General features: G+C 46.0%; 1 protein-coding gene across 1 annotated transcript in view; it reads right to left on the reverse strand.

Moving 5' to 3' along the window:
• Positions 1-420: 420 nt before the first annotated feature.
• LOC143012594 (pyruvate carboxylase, mitochondrial-like) overlaps positions 421-24144 on the reverse strand; it is a gene marked incomplete at its 3' end in the record, with an annotated part of 91913 nt that continues 68189 nt past the window's right edge. Inside the window, exon 12 of the mRNA XM_076165802.1 lies at positions 421-603. Within this exon, the coding sequence (XP_076021917.1) occupies positions 421-603 (183 nt within the window). The remainder of the gene's footprint in view (positions 604-24144) is intronic.

Raw genomic sequence — 24144 nt, forward strand, 5'->3', positions numbered from 1 at the left:
TGGCTGTTTTACTTAATCCCTCAGTTTCTCCATCTCAGAATTAAACCGTGTCACAACATTAACCACTGCACTGCACTGGTTCCATAGAAAGTCTTTCCACAGTCTTTCCCATACTGACACCCATCAACTGTACACGCCTGCTGTGGAGGCAGACGCGTCTCTAATGTCGACATTTCACAGAACGAGACACTCCTAGTTTCCAGCTTGACAACAAAATACGCCCGCTGACATTATCCTGTGCGTTTTGAAAAGGTCTCTCAAGCTCTGAAGCTTCGCCACAGAAGACAGCTAAATTGTTTGCCGTGAGCGAAGGCGAAAAAAAAAAGAAGCAGGGAATCTGGGGAGTCGGGACCTTTTCGGAAGACCATCGCACGCTCCGCAGCACCGGAGCGTTCAGAGACAAATGGATAGCGGTCCTACCTTGACTCCTCTCACTCTGAACTCAGCCAGGGCTCGGCTCATCTTGGAGGAGGCCGTGGGCAGGTCCTTCCCGCTGGCGATGACTTTGACCAGCAGGGAGTCGTAGTGGGGGGAGATGATGGCACCCTGGAAGGCCGAAGCGCTGTCCAGGCGAATTCCCATACCTTCACCGCTTCTGAAGACCTGGGAAGAGGAACACAGAAGAGATTGGATAGGGCGTTCATCAGGGCTGCAATACATTTGGGAAGTAATTGCATTCACATAATCAACAACGAGATAATAGGAACTTTGAAAGAAGATAAATATTCCAGTTACTTCTTGCATTCAGCCTTGGATCAGTGTTTGGATTCTTTCTTGGCTCCCTCAATGTGAAAATGCTAAACTAATCATAGATAAATTTGGCTGACAAACGATTGGCTGTACATGTAGCACTATTGGGCAATTTGTCTGGCTCTATGATTTGGTTGGGTAATGATTTTTTGCTTCTCCATCTCAGAACTGCATGTATTATTGGCTGGGGCTGTTAAGTGCCTAAAATGTGAGCGTAATTCGAGCTGGAGTTGGAAGGAAAGCGGAGACAGGCATATGAGAAGAGCAAAATAAGGAGATGAAAGGGGAGAAACAAGCATGAGATGAGTGCGAATCAGAGAAGGCGGACGTTCCAAAGTACTTGGCAAGAGAGCAGAGAGGGAGGAGAGGAGAGGAGGTGGGGAGCATTCTGCACTCCAGCATATGGAGCCCCTTGAGGGTTGGAAGAGAGAGAGATGAGGAGAAATTATGACCATGTTGTGCCACTGTGATGATATGCAGGTAATATTTTAGCACCATGTGAACGGGCAGAGCTGCCAACATTTATGAATAACAATATTTCTCCATTACACTTTAGTTCTTTACAATTCACCAATGCATTACCCCACTGCACTGGTTTACCTCCATTCCTGGAAGCAATTTGCTCGCTGCCATTGGTGGAGAATGATCATAACACTCATGTATCATCGCCTCTGGAAAGCGTGTTAGCACAAATGTGCTACAATTGTACTATATGATGACAAATGCTGCAGTAAATGGCTCGGGCGAACTGCAGCCAAAATGAATGAGCGCGGGCTGCTCAATACCAGCGCGCTGTGAAACTGTGTTATGGTCCAGGGTCGCTGTGTTATTAATAGAAACATGGAGCCATAATGAACACAGCACACTTATACTAAATGAGCTACAAGAGCAGGAGAGCAGAAGCTGTCAATTTGCTGTTAAAATGAAATAAATCATCCATACACCTTAACATCAAACTGAATATCCAGCTGCATGGATTAGTGGATGTTTTCCAGTTGAGCTCGACTCCTCCTCACTAAGAAGAACGTTTTGATCTCAAAGATCAGAGGGCATCTTCAAACCTATATTTAGCTGTAAATGCATGCGATGTCAAAGAGGAAATCACCGTGTGTATTGCTGCCCACGGTGTGTTCCTGCGCAATACACACTTTCAAGGCTCAAAGCCCCAATTTCCAGGCTGTGGTTTCCATAAAGCTCAGCGCTCGGCTTTTATTTGGGGGCTCCGGTCTTGTCATCAATACTTTAGTGTCAGCGGCTTCTAATCAGATCTGCCTGTTTCAGTCAAGGTCCACACTGTTACACCGTGATGTGCATACCAACGAGTCTGGATGCATCTAATTACAAGCAGACTGTATAAGAGTTTGCTGTTTAACTGAGCTGTGAGCTGAGAGCTGAGAGGTTTACTCACAAAGGACAGACTGCGGTTTCATTTGCACTTTACACTCAACTGTGATTGGTATCTAGATATGTTCTCCACAAAAGGAAAAGGCATTCTAATTCAAAGTGTAAATGTGCGCAGGAAGCATTGATCGACACGCAATCTGATTTGCCGGCCCGTGTATGGAGCGGGTCTGTCTGCCGTTGTGATTGGATCGCGTTTGCAATCCATACGGATGGGAGAGCCGGCCGGCCGAGATAGCATCGCATTGCTCAGCTGTGATAATGAAGTTATTTAGAATTGGGATTTGCAATCGACTACGGATGGGAACCTGTACCTGGAACACAGACGGCAAACAAGCCACATGGAAATCCGAGTGAGATTGGATCATTCCACAAGCAGAAACACCATGATTGAAACATTTATTAATACAAACACATGTGTGAAGGTCAGAGAACACATCTGCAGACTGGGTCGAGTCATCTTCATCACACTACATCTCCTTCCTCTACACTTATTCTATGTTTACTTGTGTTCTCTGTAGGTGTGCCTTTGTCTTTCAGAGTCATAAAACATGTTATTGCACACAGAGTTACAATCGGGAATCAATCACCCAAATGTGAAAGGAAATCAAAACGTGCTGTTGGGAGACGTGGCGGATCGCTGCGACAGACGGTGTGTGTTCTGAGTCAGACACAGAGAGAGAGACGGAGACAGAGGAAGAGGAGCGGGAACCGGCTTAAACCAGAGGGGAAATGATGCTCGCCGTGAAAGGATCAGAAGGTTTCATTAATGAGCTATAAACATGTCACTACAGTTTGGCTTCTCTCATTAGGCTTTCCTTCTTTCCACTCCCAATTCTTCCAAAACAACATTTGTGTAATTGTTTTTCAAGCCGTATCCAACGAAAGTGTATTGTAAGCTGTTTTTTTTTTTTTTTTTTTAAATCAGTCCTTTGTGATGAGCCTGGTGTGGGAAATCTTCAACTGTGTTTCTTTTTTCTATGATTCAGACATCCTGACTTCATTCAGAGGTCGATCAGTGTCACCTGAAAACACGGCACACCGGCCATTACTGCTGACTGCTGTTAGAGTGTGTGTGACTGGCTGGCTGGCTGGCTGGCTGGCTGGCTGGCTGCTTCCACGCTTTCTTTGTGCCCTGTTATTTAGAATCTAACTACTAAATCCCCAGAGGAGTGTTGTAGTACGGCACGGCGCTCGCTGTGAGCCTGATGCTGCTTTTAGCCTTTATTTACTCAAAATATCCAGGCGACTTGACGGAACATTCAGAGGTCCCCTGCTGTCTAATCCCACAGTAAAGGCATCTGGCTCACACTTTCATCTGCTAAGAGCCGGAGTGACAAAAGGGAGAAGCAGAGGACCAGCGACGGGCTTCGAACCACTTCTGTTCATCCACATCCTGGCCTTTGGTGTTGTTGTGCGACAGTTCTTGCATCTGAGAGCCGTCTGGTTTCAACCGCGAGTCTTCTTCTACACGCCCTAACACTGCAGCATCTTCACGAGCCGCTTCCTCACAAACAAACCGGGGTTTAAACTTGATATCTACATTCGCAATGCCTGATAAAGTCGCAGCAACAAGTCACGCATGAATTAATATGTCGGCACACACAAATCTTACATTCAGAGCCCAAAATATGATTCGATATTCTTGTAAATTGAATTCCTCACTGTAAACAATCGTGTTTTCGCTTGTGGCAGGAGACTAATCAAATATGCAGCAAGACAGATGTTTGCTGATACACTTTACTGCACACACACACACACACACACACATATATATATATATACAGGGGGACATGCAGTCGGACTGGAAGCCACAAAACTAGAACAGAGGAGCCTTTCTGATTGGAGGCACTGGGCTGGCAATAATAAACTACACGGAAAACTTTATTCCACTGGGCTTTGGAGAAACTGGATAAACAACAGCGAGTTCAACATTTAGACAATCTGGTCTATTGTTTATACTCTGTACTGTTTGTGTTTTTGTGAATATTAAAGGGAACGTCTAAGGCATCGCAGGAGTAACCCAATGTTTGCAAACTGTTTTATCTAATTCAATCCCACAACTGCTTGAAGAAGCTTTAGTTTCCAGTGAGGTCAGAGGTCAGCAGCTCTGACGTTGCTCAGTGTCTCTTACAGGCGGAATAGCGGCTGCATAGCTCCCTGTGACTAATGAACTGAATTCCGTGTGTTAAAGTGAGAGTGTATTCATTGTGGCTTTAGCGGAATGCAGGTATGACATCATCTCTGCTACTGTATGACCTCACAGAGCGCTGATGGGCTTCATCTCACACTCACTCAACCTGGTCTCAAACAAAAGTCATCCCATTTAAAAAGACTTAGTGGCTGCACAAAGAAGGCGGGGAGAGGAGAAGATGGCGTCTAATAGCCTGGATGAGAGGAAGACGGACAGAATTGAATGGAAAGCCAAGTGCTGTGTTAATAATTGAGGTCAAGGTGTCGGCTTCTTTGACCCACCTGGCCTTCATAATGCAAACACACACATGTCCTGCAACCCAGTAGGCGCCTCACTGACATTACCCATAAGGCAACAGTGGAGGATTGTCACTGTTGCCGTCCCCTCAGCTTCTATCCTTTCTTTCATGCCTTCATACATTTATTCCTCTGCTTTGTTTACCTCCCCCATCCCCGCTCGGCCCCAACTTTGACTCTCCGGCGTCTCTGCAGCTCATTTTCTCTGTCACGCTCTCTCTGTCACACCGTCTCACCTGCTCCACCGTTCACCCTGTGTTTTCATTATGCTATATGTTTATCTGCACAAACTTCTCCCCAACACACACACACACACACACACACACACACACACACACACACACACACACACACACACACACACACACACACACACACACACACACACACACACACACACACACACACAGAGAGAGCAGTGGGCCCGTTACAAATCCGCACGGCCCGGCCTGCTGTTGTGTTTTGTGAAAATTTCTGAACACTTTTCAGCAATTTACATAAAGAAGTTTCCCCCACTGAGGCCTATATGCATTTTTCGGAACATAACAATGTCCTCTGGATGAGTTTCAGAGGCACCAAGCAGAAAAACTCACTGAGCAAGTGGAGGAACGTGAAAACAAAAACACTGCATTTCACTTTTTTTTTTACAAAAGTTGCAAACTAAGGTAAAGTGAACTCCAGCACATGGCAATAAAATGTAATCTCTTCACTTTCCAGACGGGTTGGAGAGTGTATTATGTGGGATAAACACATTCTCTACAAATGGGAGATGAGAGGAGCAGACCTGTATATTGCTGTGTGTGTGTGTGTGTGTGTGTGTGTGTGTGTGTGTGTGTGATTGTGTGTGTGTGTGTGTTTGCGTGCGTGCGTGCATTTGTCACACTTGATTTGTTTCACCTCCCACTGATTTATCAGGCAGGATAAATATCGTGCTCACTGCGGTGAATTAAACATGAAGTGGGCCGGCCCGGCACAGAGAGGCGTCTCACTGCCATGGATTCATCTGGACCGCTTTATGACTGAGACGCTCTCATATCTCTCGTTCCTCTCTGCTTTTAATTGCAGCCGATCATGGCGGCATTGAACAGGACTGATAGAGTCAATACTTACTGGATGGACTACAGCTAAAGGAGTTACAAAGAGATGTTAAATTAGAGCTCCGGGACGATTTCTATGCACAGAGTTATTCTTATATGACTGATCTTAGGCTCCTTGCAGTAACACAGTGAGGCGTTATGGTAAATGATTTGCGTGTGGCTCACTGCTGCCTACACAGCTGAGGCAAAGCAGCAGAGCAACCATCCAGCATGCATCATCAACCAGCAGCTTCAGCCAACAGAGTTCAGATGAATACAACAGACTTGATTACAGCTTACAAGCCCTGGTAGCTCCGTTTGGTTGTTTAATAAAGCAGTTTGCTTTTGTAGAAACACTGTCCATGATTCATTTCTCAACCTGTTCTGATTGATGAGACTTCCTAGATGATTTCTGACAGCTTATCACATGTCTGGCACACTAGCTCCCTAACCCATCCTAACAGAGTCCTCCGCTTGCTTGAGTTTCACTATTTATCGTCAGGTTTTGAGTGTGTGTGTGTGTGTGGAGCTAAAAGCAGCAGCACTCATACAATCAGTACAAACATATGGAGGGGAAAGAGTGAGAGCATGCACACACTCCCTGCCAGCTCTGCACCTGACAGAGGACACAGAGAGGTAAAGGGAGCGATGAGGAGAGGAGGGAACATAGGTGCCACGCTGCTAAAGTAGGAGTCATTTATTCATTTGAGGAAGAAGACGGTTCACACCCCTCAACAGTGGAACCCTGAGCCAGACCAAGATTGCATTTAAAAAATGCATGGAGTCCATCTTTATTTTATGGTAGAGCTGTCAATCAAGTCACAAACCAATGCATCTGATTACAAACACTTATGGAATAGAAACCCTATGTATCCAGGCCAGCTCCATTTTCTGAGGTGATACTGACTAAACAACAACAACATGGAGGCCAGTGGGCAGGAGAGGTTTGTTACCCCTGTCAGAAACACCGGGCCTGATTAAGGATCCTTAAGACAGGCAACTACATGCAGACTAACTCTGACCTCTGACCTCTGCCCTCTGGAGGGGAAACCCAGGAAAATAATTGATTGTGTTTCACCAACTGTCCACTGGTTGAAGGTGATTTCACTCTGTTTCAACACACCAACCCTTCCTATCGGACGTTCTGGAAAGTTCTCTTCTTCGATATGTTCCAGAAGCTTCAAACTTCACGGGATGGAAAAAGTTCTTGAAGTCACTTTGACACATAAACTGTTGCCAAACCCGACTTGGTCCCTGGGTGTCGTGGCCATCTCAACCACGTTCTCAGAAGCATCTTGCATCTTTCATTCCGTGTCTAAATGTGTAAATGGGTCCACTCCCGAGGAATTTGGAGACAGTTGGTCGGCAAAATCTGGCAACCGCTTCACTTCAATTACTTCTGTATGAAAACTGGGTGTCCTGCTGTCCGGGTCGATTAAGATGCGTACCTGCACTACGCAGCGATGACAGAATCAATTAGAAACCTGGAAGTTGACTGGGGCGTTGCTACAGAGAGATTTGTTTATGGTAATCTGGCCCCAGAGATGAGGGGGGGGGGGTGAATGAAGTCAGCTAAATCCCTCCATTCTGAAGGTGCAGAATCAAATCCTCTTTTCTGTGGCACACAATTCAGGAAAAGTGAATGTGCACTGCCTACACAACACAGGCAACAGCACAAGAAAAGCTCCAGAAACGCACAGACATAGATGAGTTTCTATACTGTGAATATTATTCTCCTATGACGAGCAACATGGCTGCTTAGGATTCAACACGGCATCCAGGAGACCACATGGCACGCTGCATGAAAGAGAGCTGGAATGAGGATTCTCTATGCTGCAGCTCCACTGAGGATTCATATGGCATAGATGTCCTCACACACACACACACACACACACACTGATGGATCCCTCCCAGAATAACTCAGAATGAAAGAGCCCGATTGAACATGAGTAGATTTGGTTGCGTTGAGTCGTGTGTCATCGCCGCTCTGGCTCGGTCACATACGAGGAAACAATGCTGACTGACCCTGAGCTCGGGAGACAGCAGGAAATAGGACATGTGAGACTTCTACACATGTGAGTACAGTGTGTTCTGTGTGTTCTGTGGGTTCATGCATACATTACACGCAATTATGCACCGACAATGCCAAAGCTCGGATTTGTGAAGCACGGAAAGCCGAGCTCATCATTCCGTGAGCTACCGGCCACTTCCTGTTGATCGTTGTTTATTTTCTGCTGCTGGATTATTGGAGGCACCCAGAGGTCACACCAGTGATTCTATTGGACCTCAGCGATGGAAGCCTGGTATTGATTGGTTTAAGTATTGAATACCGATTATGGATTGCGGAATAGATGGCGTGTGGATCGTTGAGAGTCGCATCTTCGTCCTCACGCATACGCACACATGAATAGAGAGAGTTCTCCTTGGTTTGAAATCGTTACTGAGAGAAATCTCTCCGGTGAATTAATGGCTGCGCTGGAGAGCCTGTGGACCGATAAGATTGAGCCCCTCCAACCAATGACCAATATGGTGACAGCAAGGTCTCCTTCTAATTGAAACCAGGCCATTTCCCCGTCTTTCTCAAGTCTTTCCAAGAACTCAGAGTCCATTAGATTCCCGGGGATTACATAGAGATCCTTCACCTCGCTCATGTTTGAGAGGACGCTCGTCTGGATGCGTTGTAGAGAAGAGATCAATACAGCTGTTGCGTAATATTCTCATTTTATATTTGTCTCTCTTATAACAAAACACTGTAGAGTTGGTTGAACACTTCTGACGCAGACTCAACGTGTTCTCGTCTAGTAATCCGTAACTGAAGGTCAAACACTGGAGTTGCGTCTTCCTCTCCAGCTCCGTCCTTCTTTTTCAATTTCCCCCCAATCCTTTCCCTTCTGCCTTCATCTCCTTCTCTTTACAGGCTCCATATTTCCTCATTTTTCCGTGGTGCTAAACCATTATCTACCTCACTTCTCCTCCTCCTCCTCCCCCTTTGTCTCCGGGGCATCCCTGGCTTTATTTACCCATTCATTCTCACTTCATTTAAAGTCCTCTCTCCTCTCTTCCTTCCTTGCCTTGCCTCCTGCCCTCACACTCACTGCGCTCAGCTCTTCACCTCAGCGTCGCTCTACCTGTGCCGCCGTCGTCCATCATGAGCCCCCGCATCGCCGCCCCGCTCAACATGTGTGTGCACGCCCCCAAGAAGGAAATCGGGTTTTAGGATTAAGCGCTGCCTACTTAGACGCCACACACACACACACACACACACACACACACACACACACACACACACACACACACACACACACACACACACACACACACTCATCAAAAGGCTCATTTTTTGATACCCGACTAAATTGGCTTTTCCTTTCAATCCCCACAGTGTGTGTGTGTATGTGCAACCCACACACTCCAGACGGAGGTATAATGACCCTAATGAGCAAGAGGATCTCGACTGCTCCACGTTTCATTCCTCCTTTTCATTTGCTCCCTTTTTCTCGCTTAGTATTTTCTATCAATTACGGCCCATTCTGCGTCGCCTCTCCTCCTCCTCCTCCTCCTCAGAACGCTCTTTAATTTTCCTCCATGTTCATATTCTCCTTGTGTCTCCACTCCTCTCATTCTCACTCTTCCCCGTCTCCTTTCATGTCCCCTCTCTCCTTCTGCCTCCCTTCATTCCTCCTCTCATCACCTGCCACCGTCTGTGCTGCCGTCCTCCTCATCTTATCTCTCCTTTTACCGTTTCCAGCCATCCGCCCATTACATATGATCTCACTCCATATTCCCTTCCAATTTCCTCCTCACATGTGTGTACTTTGCAATTTCCTCCGCCTCCACCCTTCATTTTACAGAGAAAGAAAGTGAAAAAGCCGGAGCCAGCTGTGAAGAACCCAGCTGCAAGAAAAGGTTTGCTAAAAATACTCCTGTTTGGTGTAACACAACTGCAAACATGAACCTTAGACACAAACACATTCAGGGAACAACAACACATACTCAGGGACAAATACACTGGCACAGATGCCTGCCTGGCTGCCCACACACACTCTTAGCTCTCATGCAGTATTAAACATCAGTGCAGCCATTAAAGTCACTGGCAAGCAGATGTCTGTGACGGCATTACAAGCTGTTTGGGGCTTTGGGTGGGAGGGACACACACACACACACACCTACACGCACACACACACACACACACACACACACACACACACAGACAAGTGACATAAAAGCTATCCAGACTTACTTGGCTGGATGGAGAGCCACGTCACATATAGGTCGTTTCAGGATGACACACTGATATGGGACAATGTGAAGACAAACGAACACACACACACACACACAGGCACACACATTCTCAAGCCATGCCAAAGTGAGCACACGTCCAGGATCTAAATGGGGTCTCATCAGAGTCATGAGGGGACAAACTGTGGCTTCATCCCAACCAGGAGGAGTCTCAAACTTTGGGGACATTTTAATTCTTAATTAAATATTTAAAGGTGGACAGCTTGTCTCGTGTCCTCACACACATCCTGTGATGTCCCCATACAACCCCTACAACTGCCACTCCATCATCAGTCAGTCACCCCATATGTTATCCATAGAATGAAGCCTTATCAAAGATGTGAATGTGTGGGGATGAGCCAGGCCACACACACTCACACACTCACTCACACACACTCATCTCTTTCTAAAGTCGCTTTTCTCCACATTTCTAGTCAAGTCGAATCAAAACTATCTGGATATTCTACTAGTTAATGTAAAGTGTGCTTCCTTCCAGCAGCTGGCGTGGTCGTCCCTGCAGCAGCTGCCTGGGCGATCACCTGTCTAGACGGCTGTATGTCCCTCCTGGCTCAGCAGAGGTTTGAACCATCGCTCACCTTTCATCAGCGCTGCTAAGCCACCTCCGACTGTAACGCTCTCCACTCACGTCTCCAGGCTGCAGCCATCCCTCACCTTTCACACCCACAGCGCCTCCTTTTTAATTCCGCCCCCCCTCCCACCCTAACTTAGAGAAAGCTATTGCTGTGTAGCTGCTCTCCTGTCAGCTCTCCCTTCTGGAACATTCTGCCACACGGCTGGTTTCATACAGCAGTACCAGGCTTACATCACAGCATAAAGAGCCGGGCTTTGAAGTCAGAGCCAAAATGATCTTCAGTCAATTATCACAGTGCGATGACTATCCAGAAACAAGGAGGGAATGCAATATAATGAATGATTACATCGCCCTCCAGGGTCTCTTTCTCAATAAGCACTTCCTGTACATCAAGTGTGTGTGTGTGTGTGTATAGGACGAGCTGGTGTTCAACAGGCAAGGAGAAGGTTTACAATGTAGATCTGAGAGTCTGACAAAGCAGGCAGATCAGGAAAACAAGATGGTGTCTGGTTTCTCCACAAACAAATTAACAACTGAGACTGAGGTTAGAGTTTTGCCTGTACTGTACCTTTAAGATGAAACTGAATAAAGCACATCCATGGAATCAATAGGATTTGTTTACTCCCTGAACATAAACGACGTGTGTTGCGCAATCAGCTCAGTGTGCCATGTGAGGAACTTTAAGTGTTGACACGTCACATTGATTGATCACATAATCGCAGTCTGTTCTCCAGAGAGAGTGCCAACCTTGATTAATGCCAATTTCAACTGGATTATGATTTTTACATGATGTTTGGAAAAAAAGTCATTCCATTGCCAGACTGTGTGATTAGTATTGAAGTGTTGTTGCCGGTGTAAACACACTTGTACTTAATATAAGAGGGGGGCAGATGGAGACACAGGCAGCTCGTCACTTTCGGCTTTAATTACAGTGTGCTTGAATGAGAATCAGTATTAAACTTCACTGCACACAAATACAGTCGGAGAAAAAACTGCTTTAACTCAAAGTGACTGAGATGTTCTGCTGGTGGGGATCACAGTTCAGATAGGAGGGGAGATGTTCTCTATTAACAATTCAGTGAGAACTCTAAAGGCTCTGTCGGGGTCCTGGTGCATTCTGGCACACAGGACACACAGGCACACACACGTGGTCCTGATCTGTTGGGGGGAACCCTCCAGCGTTCCCTCCTGGCACAGAGCTGGGCTAACATGAGCTGTGTTAAACCTGCACCGGGCCAATTTTAGAACTCCGAGACATCACCGGTGTTGTCATTCACCCGGGCGGGTAGCAGTAACGACAACTTGATTACAATTAAGAGAGAGCGAGGGCTGAGGGGAGGACGACAGGACGACAGGACGGCTGCAGTTATGGAGAGACAGGCGAGGAGAAGGAGAAGGAAAGCAGATGGAATGACAGATGGAATGCATGTAGCCACATACACACACACACACACACACACATATACGTACAGGAGGTTTATCACGGCACTGCTAGAAATCAAAGCAACCAGACAATCCAACATGTTAGAACAAAGGCGACCCCCTGCTCCTCCATCACTCCCCTCCTGCATCAGTTCCATCTACATCAGTCCACTTATATTCCTATATGTTTCCTTAAACCGCAGCATCGTTATCCCACTCTGCCTCTTCATGCCTCCCTCATTTCAGAGTTCCCCCCCTCTTCATTTCAGCCCATTTACCGTTCCCACTTTACATGTTTGCCTCTTCCTATTTCAGGAACACGTGCAGCCACATATTTAGGCACACTGTGTTTATATTAGGAGTGTATGTTTCTATAAATAGAAAGGTTCTGGAAGATAGAAATGTGAATAATTGAAAGCGCATCCCATGTGTAACAGAAAGCATGAAATGGATTCCATTTCATCACAGCCGTTCCATTCCCCCTCAGACCTGAACCTGCATCTGTCGTCTGCTTCTTCGTCTTGCCTCTGTCTGTCTGTCTGTCTCTCTTCTTTTCTTCTCCCCCCTCTCTTCCCACATACACAGAGTTCAATAGTTTTATTGTCAGGCTAAGCTCAAATGGCAAAGACTACCGGGTCTCAAAGGCTTTGAAAAATACATGACAGACCGACAGGGAAACAGAGCAAAGTTGAGGGAGGAAGAGGCAGGAAGTGCAGGGGGAATTGACAAAGGAGACAGAGGCAACACACAGCGCAGTGTAGTGAGACAGAGGAAGGAGTTAAACTTCAGGAGAAGCGCAGACACACAATCAGAGGTGCAAAGATGTGGGAATGGCAGGGATGATACACAAGAAGGAGGTATGATGATAGCAGGTCAAGTAAGGACATGAAGCTGTGGAAGGGAATGGAGTAAGAGGGAAAGGAAACAGCTGAAGGAGAGGAGAGGAGAGGAGAGGAGAGGAGAGAGGCAGGAGGCCTGAGTGGGTTTTTCTGTAGTTTGGCGCACGGTCGACTGATTTCAGAGGACGTACACAACAACCCGTATACTGTGGTTTCCAGCCCCTTTGTTAAATTGGTTCACCCACTGGGATGGAGCGAGCGGGAAGCCGGCGTAGAGAAACGGCAAAGAGAGAGAGAGAGATAGCAGAGTTGAGATGCAAAGGAGCGTCTCAGCCAGGAATTATCATGGGTTTTAAGCCAAAATGTCAGCGTCTTGGCCTATTTTTATCAAGACGACTGCACTTCTTCTTTCTCACTACTTAGTATTCAATGGAAACCCAAAGAAAGATGAGGTGAGGGAGACAAGGAGGAGGAGAATATACACAACAATACCTGTGACACAATCCACTACAACAACAACAACAACAACAACTCTATCTATGGACACAACAAACACCAGACACTTGAAACAAAGTCCTCAGGTCCGAATCAGTACATCATTACTTCATTCATTAGGTTTTAAAATAGGGATATGTTCCTCATCGTAGTTTTGATTTGTGGGATACAACGAGCAAACCAGAACGCACCTCAAAACAACAACAACAACAACACCCGCACCTGCATGTTGCACACTCTGAGCCTTCATTGCTGTCATTCTACCACGTGAACCTATCCCCCCTCTGGAACCAGATCTACCTATAGATCAGTAGATTTCCTTGTAGTTGGTCTAGAGACGGTTCCTGGGACAAAGTAACATTCCTTTGTGACCAGACAGGAAACGCTCCCTCAAAAGAATGGACGTGTTGTGTTTTTGTGTGTTTCTGTGGTTTCTGAGTCGTGTTCTTCTCAAATCAAACCAAACCAGAGAGGTGAATACATGGACCAAAGCAGGTACCTGTCTCTGTGAACACACCTGAACGTTATACTTCACAGAAAAGAGAATTACTTCTAAACAGTCTGACTTCATAAACAGATTCCTGTACAGATCCCACTCCTGGATCTATTATGGGATGGATCCATGATTCAACAGTGACAGATGCAGGGTGAATGTGGCTTTCTCTCATTTTGTTCAGCATTCATCTTCCTTGGCTTCTCCTTCTCTCCTTCACCCTTCTTAAACTCTCAAACTTCTCCATCTGCCCCTCGGTTGCTCCCGGCTCCTCAGGTATGCCTTCATCCTTCCTAATCCTCTCTCATCAAACTCCCTCTCTCACCACGCACTCTGATCCACCTTTCAATGAGTTCTATCCGTCTGTTCGCCGCTTGCCTCGACTGTACCTCCAGCTTTATTCTCCCTCCATCACTCCAGCCTCCTCTTCAAGCCCCATCTCTTTCTTCCTCTCCCTCTCTCTCTCTCTCTCTCTTTCTCTCCCTCTCTCTGCCGCATCACTTTAGAGTAAATCAGTTTTTGGACCGATTTTTGTCTCCCATGAAGTCTGCTGCTAGGCCCTCTCTCATTCTCCTGGCAGTGCATACATCTCCTCGAGGAAACTCCTCTTAAAAAAACCCTTTCATCTATTTCTACACCTCCTTTCTTTATTCCTTCCAAAATTAGGACATTTTTTTTATCCCCTCTCCACCCGTCTAAATCCTTTTTCCATCTCTAATCCTCCTAATAAAGGTGCCAAAGTAGCACAGCAATGTAGAATTGGAGATTACACACACACACAGACACAGACACACACTCACACACTCACACACTCACACACAAACATACAGAGCCTCATAAACATGCATGCTCATGCTCCAAAATTAGTTTTCAATCTGTCTAATTTTGCTTATGACCCCGCTGAGTGCGTATTTGTGTGAGTGGAACACACACACACGCTCACACACACACACACACACATAAACAGAGCAAAGAGTGCTGATTTAATGAGTTACATTTTATCAGTGAAACTAATGAATTAGCCTGTGATGGATAATGGGGAGCTGGATGGGGATGGTGTGATGGATAAGTGTGTCTGTGTGTGCAGGCCTGAATAAGTGTGTGTACAGCCATGTATTAATGAGCCTGCGTGCCTATGTGTGCATGTCCTTGTGCTGGTGCCTTTATTTGATAATGAGGACAAAACCACTTTGATCATTCCAATTCAGCCTTGATGTACCAGTGCAGCTATGGATTGTGGATCTCTCACACTCACACACACACACATCCTCGCCTCCATCTTTGCCTCGCCCCACTTTTCATCCATTCTAATTTCAACCTTATCAAACCACTTCCTGTGCACCGTACACAGGAAGTGTTGTGATCCCTCTGCATGTCAGAGTCTCTCTCTCTCTCTCTCTCTCTCTCTTCTCTCTCTCTCTCTCTCTCTCTCTCTCTCTCTCTCTCTCTCTCTCTCTCTCTCTCTCTCTCTCTCTCTCTCTCTCTCTCTCTCTCTCTCTCCTCTCTCTCTCTCTCTCTCTCTCTCTCTCTCTCTCTTCTCTCTCTCTCTCTCTCTCTCTCTCTCTCTCTCTCTCTCTTCTCTCTCTCTCTCTCTCTCTCTCTCGCGCAGGTAGAGACTAACAGGCGGCGATATCTCTGCCAAGCATTTCAACATCAAAGCTGAGCCTGAGCCTTACATCAAAGATGAGCCTAACTCTGGTTGGAGAGAGATCCGGCCTCTGTCCGGCGTGTGTGAAGTGTGAATAAGGCATCACTGTTTGTCATACTGTGGAATACAGAGACGTAGGAAAAGAGAGATACTCGCAGCCCCACTGTAGTCTACACCAAATATCACAACAGGTGCAGGACTACATGTTCCGGAACGCCGGCAAAGAACTTTGGTAAAGGAGGAGACAGAAATAGAAATAGAGCAGAAGAAGAAGGGGGAAAAGTATGTCAGTTGTAAAAATGTAGATAAATATTTGGCCTCCACCATCTCCAAAACAAAATTGCCCTCATTATCCTTCATCGCTCCTTCCTCTTGCTCTTGTGTAACCACTGATGTTTTGTGTCCCACGTGTGGAGCCCTGACACCATTTCTGCCTCTAAACTTCTTCTAGACAGTTACATTTCTGTCTGTCCTCCATTTCTTCTTTCCATTCCTCACTCTACTCTCTGTCAACCAGACAGACTGAAGTCAAATCTACAACACAACTGTTCTCCTCGTATACTAGGAAGGAAACATTCAGCGACCTCTCTCGACCCAACCTCCAATAACTAGAATGGTTGTGGTCTTTTTTAGCTTCCATGTTCCTTGACTTTGGCTTTAAAAGTAGGTTTCACATCCCAAACTGATGAAACAGAATCTGTCTCACCCTGTGGCCCGAGATGATCAAAACATACAACTAGGAAGCCAAACTGAATACATTTTGACCCCCGACAGCCTGGGAGCTAACCTCTTTAAAACTTCCTACAACCCTGTGGAGTCTGGCTCATTAAAGAACACTTCTGTTTTGTCATGTGGGGATCTAAAATGAGTACACAAGCTGTTCGACACCCCGGGGTGCAGGCTCATTACAAAAATATGAGTTCTCTTATATGAGGAATCAAACTGAGAAAATTGTGTGTTTAAAATCCCGTGGCCCAGTTTTAAAAGCACTACACAGACTACCTTCATATGGGAACAGAGTTTACATCACCGAACGTTCCTGAAGGCAAAGTACACAACTCAGAGATGGAGGAAACTTCAAGTAGTTCAATTAAAATGACCAGAAATGAGCTTTACTTCCTTTCCACCGTCTTGTTGTTTTTCAGCACCAGCGTTGTGCACACTGAGGGAGAACCGAGCGTCTGTGGTACCTGGTGTCTGAGCTACACACCCGAGAAAACGCTGGATAGAAGTTTTTGTGCGCTCAGCTGGCTAAATTAAAAGGACATGTTTTTTTAAAAAGCATTTCATCCAATCTATTACGTTATGAAAAAGAGGGAAATAACAATAAGCGTAATATCCTCAACTTTAATTAAGAGCAGAAGTGAATCTTAGCCAAAATAATTGAGCTATTATATTTTTATACAGCCACAAGACTCTCATTAAGCTTGATAATGTTTTCAGAGGGACTCCTATTAAAATGGAGCTGATATTCCACTCAGGTGAGGAGTTAATCCTGTTTGTGTCACCTTAAGGCCCACATTAACTCCCTTCATATTTTGGGACCCAACTGAATCAATGTATTCCAACACCCTGGGGCCTAGACTGATTAAAACAAATTAGTAATAGCAGGTGGGGCAGCAGCATGAACCGGCCCTGGATCCCATTTAAATGTCTGATGATGCGTTCTCTAAGGTCCTGAGCCCGTCCTCCATTCATCTGCCTGTGCTGCTGGTTGACGTGTGCATTATCCTGAACATGAAGACATTCATTTCAGCTTCCGAGCCCCTCCCAAACACTCACCACTCACCACGCCACGTGTTTGTTCCTGACATTGTTAGCCCTCCCATCTCTCGGCCCATCGCTCCTTCCATCAGTAGACGCCCCACCCGGTCTGCCAAGCACATTTGTTCTTCCTCCATCCTTTTCTCTACCCATCATCCCTTCCCACCCGTTACAAACCCTCACTCTGTGTTGTTAACGCTCTCGTTAAGCTACACAGCCCAAACACACCAGCGCTGACATTTTAATTGCTTCTTCTCTGTGGTCTCTCTGCTCTTTAATTTACTTGCGATGACTATAATTCTTAGATGAAGCATATAATCAACTTTCTTGAAGAGAAGCTGAGGCACTGTAGTTTGGCTGGAGAGTGACAATTTCTGCCCTTGTTCTTTGGTCCCTTCAAACACTCCATATCACCCCGACTACCAGTCCCATCATCTTCCCATCAGCTGTCCTAATTTTTCCAGCTTCTGTCGCTGGCTTTTCAAGTTTTCTCTTGATATCTCAACCCTACAAACGTCTTTCAGATCCTCTCCTCAGATGTGAGTTGAAGCAGCCTGTGCTGTCCTTGTTAGGGCTCCTCTGCTCCCTCATCTCATCCCTACTTTGCCATTCTCCTTCTGCAATTACTGTAACTCCAGTGACCTGATCCACTTCCTCGCTGGCTAGCATTGCTTCCATTTCCTTCATCTCCGTCCTCTTTGCATCCCTTCTTTCATCCATCATCATCCATTTTCTTTCTTTCTTTTTAACATCAGCTCTCGATGGTGTCGTGCTGACATTTACAGAAACTCTTCCTGGACGCTTCATCCTCTCACAACCCCCCTCCATCTGTCCTTTCCTCTGTCACTCCTTCACAAGAGCTTTGCTGCTACAAACTTCCAGACACATATTCATTTCTCATTCTGCATTGTCCCCCTTACACTTAATCCTGCTCCTCACTTCAGCCTCTTGCACTCCATGGATTGCTCCACTCTTCACATCATTTACTTTCACTGTATTTTTCATTTTTTCCTCTCCTGTCCGTCTCTTACTTCAGTAGTCATCCCTCTCCCATGCCACTTCCATAACAGTCTCAATCCCTTCATCCTTTACACCTCCCTCGTTTCTCAGCTTTGGTTAATGAGACAGAGCTTTAGTGGCCTGCCGCTACATTTTCCTCTATCACCTGACCAGACATAAAACTGAAATAGCCATCTAACTCTGTGGACAAAGAGCTGTTGTGGTCAGTTTTAACTTTAAGGCGGCTAGTTAGAGGGGCAGTAAACGTTAATGTTTATGAGCGGAGCAGAGGTCTGACGCAGCATTGGAACCTGCACAGCTACAGCTTGAGACTAAAAAAGTGATTGGGTTCATTAAAAATGATGAGCTGTGGTGGCTTGTGTCTGTGTATCGGCCAAATATTCAACAAATACATGGAGCTGGAACGCTGGGTCTCCTATTACTACAACAATAAAACCTACAAATGTGTCGGGTACCTTTAACTCGATCAATTTGCTGTGATATGTAACTAAACCGGAGATCTGGGATAATATCAAATTTGTTACGAAAAATACAAAGTGCAGAATATATTCCAGCATACTTACAGAAAACGATCGTTCATCCATCCAGAATGTAAGTGGGGAACTACACTTAGTGAATAAACTGTAGGAGATGAGCTACTTGTAAAGCTTGAGGTTCTTCAACACGTATACAGTTCGGACAAAGGCTAGAAATATGTAGGTAGTACTTTGCAGCTTTAACTCTGACCTTTACCCTCTGCGTTTATGGTTTTTCTCATATGGTTTTGTTTATTTCAAGGATAGAAACTGTTGATTTCTTTCCTATTTGCATATGTTCAGGCTTTTATTGCATTTGATTTCACAAACTCAAGCGTGTGCATTCCGTCTCCACGCGGATGAAAGGTGCCGTATACGCGTGTTAGAAGGATCTGGCTGTGACGGGCGGAAACACATTAATCAAGCTTGAGCACTGTCAGCTAAATATTGATAACACACCCAAGGCTACGGTACAGCACTCGAGTCCCGGCGCCTAATGGGATATTTGCTTAGCTGCGAAAAACACTGAGCTGGATATTTATCGGCTGATCGGGCCAAGTTACCGCCCTCAAACTTAACACACGTATTTTAAAAGGCCGAGTTGAAAAGTCGTAAAAACGCTCAATGCTCTTTGTGTTTCCCTCTAAACGCTTTATGTAGTTGTGAATCAGCAGTGTTTGCGTGTGTTATTGGCCCAATATCAGACTGAGGTATTATTAAAGGATATTAAAGTGCACTTCAGGTCTCTGGCCTGACCTGTGGGATGATCAACCTGTCCAATGAGGGTTTAGAATATGTTCCAGTCGTTATTATGCGTCCTCTGTCTCTGTCCAAAGACACAGACTGATGTCTTCTCTGCTGGCACGCTTTCTTTTATAGTTCAGTCTCAGTATCCATGACCATAAAAAGTTAGCGGAGCGTGAATTTGGCATCAAAGCCCAAACCTGATGTTCCTGTGACCTTTCACTGCTTTTCACGTCCAATTTGCTTCCCTCTGCTCAAACAAATTGTAAAGTCTGATGGAGAGATGGAACCAAGAAATAAAAAATGACAGCCCATGAGTGAGAGGCAGAAACAGGAAGGCAGAAAGAAAAACAATTGGCAAAAAAGCAATAAGCAATGCCGAGTCTCCTCTACCCCTCCGTCTCTGACCTTTGTCCCATCTCTCTTCCTCTTCTCTTCTCTTCTTTCTTATAACCTCAACGAGAAAACATCCATATCTCTGTCCTGCTTATCCATCCATCCATCCATCCTCCCTCCATTCTTTATCTTACCCCTTCTGGGCAATCACAAAAAGTGCCGCCATTCTGCTCAGCGTTCACTGTCCATTGTTCTTCATCTCTACTCTCCTGATCTTCCTTTTTCCTGTCTCCATTTTTTCTCTCCACCTCCCTAGGATTTCAAACCACTTTCAAACAATTCCATCAATCTTTAAACTCTCTTTATCACTTCTCGTTTCTTTCCATTTCCGAGTTTCTCAGTTCCGCTTTTCTTGCCAAATACTTGCCCGACCACCACACACACCTCCTCCTCCTCCATCTCATTCTCCTCTCCACTCAAGCAGACAGTTTGGGACACGTCGCTAATTAACACCATCAACGATGCCTGGTTGCCGCGGGGACCGTCGCCGCCGCCAACACCGCGGTAAACAAATAGAATGTGTCATAAATGCCAATAGGCACGCACACATGTTATCTCCCGCGCACAGGGTCAGGCAGACAGACACACATGGGCTAACACACGGCTGGAGATATAGCAGACATGCACACACAGGCTAATACTTGGCCGTCAAATCATTACACACACACACACCCAAACAAAGACTTGCACACGCACTAAGTATGGCGCGCACGCACGCACACACACACACACGCACACACACGCACACACACACACACACACAGGGTCTCGGTGTCACAGCATCAGCTTGCCATGTCTGGGGAAACTGGATGATTAATCACACTCTGTACAGATGGTCAGACTGGGGAAAGAGACAGAAGAGGAAAGCTGTCCTCTCTGTCCGTCTCTCAGCATCCGTCTAGCATATTCTATTCTCATATTCATCCCTTTTCGCAGCTCTCGCCTCTCTCCCTCTGCTGGTCTCAGATGACTCTCCCTCCTCTTCCTCTCTACTGAGCTAGATTTATGACAGGCTTTCACAAAGTGTCTGGGCAAAGAGTCGACATGACTCATATTAATGACATTCTGTCTGTTAGAAATGTGTGTGTGACATGCTTACGTAAACAAACACAAGCGACAAGCAATCACCCTCTCACCAACATACATACATGCATGCATACATACAGACATCATATACAAACGCCTGTGCATTGCAAACTCATACAATTGTCATACAAGCAGCTAAACATGCACTATATGCAAACTAAATACCATTTCATTCTCTCTACACACAGACACACACACACACAATCATGCTGCCCTCTCTCCACCTCTTTACTCAGCGTATCCAATCTGGGCTGGACAATGATGATAACTGTACCAAAGAGAGCTATTAGTTGTGTTACAGCTGAGTCACCCTCTTCCTCTTCCTCACTTATAAGATGGAAAGAGAGGAGGTGAGCAGTAGAGCGGATTCTTTAAATGGACCAGTGGATACACACAGGTTCATTTAGGTCAAATGCACCTGTGTGTATGCGCGCGCCGCGCCGCGCCCCACACACACACACACACACACACACACACACACACACACACACACACACACACACACACACACACACACACACACACACACACACACACACACACACACACACACACACACACACACACACACACACACACACACACACACACACACACACACACACACACACACACAGGTGGCCTTCACCGTGGCTTTAGGCTCGCACGGCGGTGAGGTAACTCATGTGTCTGGGGCTTTTGCTTTATTGTAAAACTAAAGGTCACAGCAAATGTACAGAAGTAGAATGTCACCACCGAGGTTGCCGTTCTCCACACCTACTGCGCTCGTGTGAGAAATGCTCCCGAGTACGGAGCGAGGCGCGGTCGGGAGAGGATTAAGTGTGTGTGACGCAGGGATGTGTCTTCACTGCCTTATTAGTGCAGAGCAGGATGACAGATGCGACCCTTGAGATGGCACATCTTTGTACCGTGGGGTGTTAATGTTTTTTATAATCCTTGCCATATACGGTCTACGGTGTCTTCAAAACGAGCGACGCTGTTAAATCTGCCAAGAAAAGGTTTTATTACAAAGAATCGTTCATTTTTCTGCCTGCCTGGTGAAATTTAAAGCCATCTTTTTTGGGGGCATTACAGTGGATTTGCTGGATTATAATCATTTCTATTTCTTTGTTTTTTAATTTTATGGATGATACTGAGCTCAAGGGTCAATAATCCCTTTGACTCAAATGACTGGCGTGATCCCACGCAGGGTCAGTCAGATCCCAGCCACAGGTCAGCATTCAGCAGAGCCATTACTGCACATTGCCCCCATCACGCTCCACCGCACCAGCATTGACCGGTCTCACATGAGGGCGCCGGACACTGCCAGGCCTTTGACTTACACAGCCGGCCTAAATACCCCCTTCACGGCCGCGGGACAAGGCTAAAAATAGCGGCGTATTCCAGGCGTTTCTATTTCAGGTGACCGCTGTACAAATTTGGAATCGGAAGAAAGCTTCGGTTGAAGACTTTATAAGGGGGTGGTGGAATCCATTCAGCTCCTACCTGACCTCAGAAATTGTCGATACATATTCGAGTAGGAAAAACATCAAAAGTGGATTAAGGATGTTTTCATGGGATGCCAGTGAAGCGGCGGAGTGGAAACACATTTGTGTGATGAGGAATGGACACTTAGCAACCTGTGAGCCTGCAGCCATCACATTATACAGGCAGGGCTGGCAGGGGAAGGCAGGGACAAGAATGTGAATGGGAGCTAATGGGGAGAAAATGGAGATGGAAAACAAATGGTGCTGCTATAGGGTGGCAGCCAAAAAACCCCAAGGATCTATCTAAGATGAATGTTCTGTTTATCTGGCTGTTGACTTCCTGTCTATAGTTCTGGTGGTGAATTTGAAACTTTATAAAAGACTGAAGCTCCGCCATTTGAGTTCACTTCCATTTCCTACAGCCTGACAATTCTGGACTACTGCAAACCAGTGCACACCCAGAGTTAGTAACCTGGAGAGGATCCTGACACCTTTGGTTGTAAATCAAATAAGTGCTGGCCCTAGATCACAGCATGAGACGCCTCCACCAACCAGCCAATTTTTACACTCTCGCAAGCAAAGGCTGCCAGACATTTTGGACCAAAATTACACAGTTTGCCGGCTGTTGCGATGCCAGTCTTGTGGTAGCGCTCGTGGCGTTCATTCCACATAGGACACGCATCAAACTTAAGATACCCGTCCAGCACAGGCAGCGCAATCATAAGATCCCTGTAGGAGCAGTTTGCAAGAGACATGAAAACAAATTTAACCGTTTTAGAACTCAGAAGTAAAAAAAAAATGCCCCAAAAACTGAAATCTTGAAATCTTCCAATTGTGAAGCCTGATCAGTGCCAGAAAGGCAAATGGGTTTGACGTGCATCCAGAGTCTGCGGGTCAAGTCTGTTATTGTTTTGACATTTAATGTGCCAGTTCAGCGGTGTGGCCGGGGGGGCAGACACAGTTCTCCGTGTGTGTGGGTGTGAGTCAGCGGCAAACACAAGCAAACTGAAATAGAAAGTAGCTTCTTTCAGAGCTGGAACAACGTCCCAGGTACAGTAGGTACATGTGAGAAGGAAAAGCATCCTTATCCCGGAACCACTGTGCTTCTCTTTGCATGAATCATATTAATACCAACAGTTTCACACGCACAGGCCTGAGAAGTCCGCTCCAATTCAATCCATTAATTACCAATGTTCCTTTTAATTGTCCTCGTCGGCTGGTGAACCTGTTTGGTGAGTGAGAGCAGCTTTAACCCCTGACCGTGAGAGAGAAGCCTGTACTTCTCCCGGCGCTGCACAGTCTCTTCGTTATGCATGACTGATTAAACCGCTCGCTGCTGATGTCCGTGGATCAGCTAAATGGGATTCCAAAATGAATTAGATTGGGTGGCTTTTCCCAGCATGCTCCACCTCCTTCCCCTCCTCCATTTCCCCTCTGTCATTTTTTCCCTCCTTTCCTCATTTCCCCGTCGCCTCCCTTTTGCACTTCCTGTCATATACATAAGGGCGACGTGTTGCTCTGTGCTCACCAGAATGTTACACTCCTCAAAATGAGATGCTTTGGCGATGCTACTAGTCGTCTGATCGCCCTTGGTGATGGGTTTCACAGCAACCGTGTCAAAACTGCTGTGAGATTCATTTTAGAAAAAGCTAAACAATCTAAACCTTGC

Source organism: Genypterus blacodes, unplaced genomic scaffold (assembly GCF_046128005.1).
Source record: "Genypterus blacodes isolate CSIRO-AG114 ecotype Tasmania unplaced genomic scaffold, CSIRO-AGI_Gbla_v1 ptg000152l_1, whole genome shotgun sequence".
Lineage (NCBI taxonomy): Eukaryota > Metazoa > Chordata > Actinopteri > Ophidiiformes > Ophidiidae > Genypterus > Genypterus blacodes.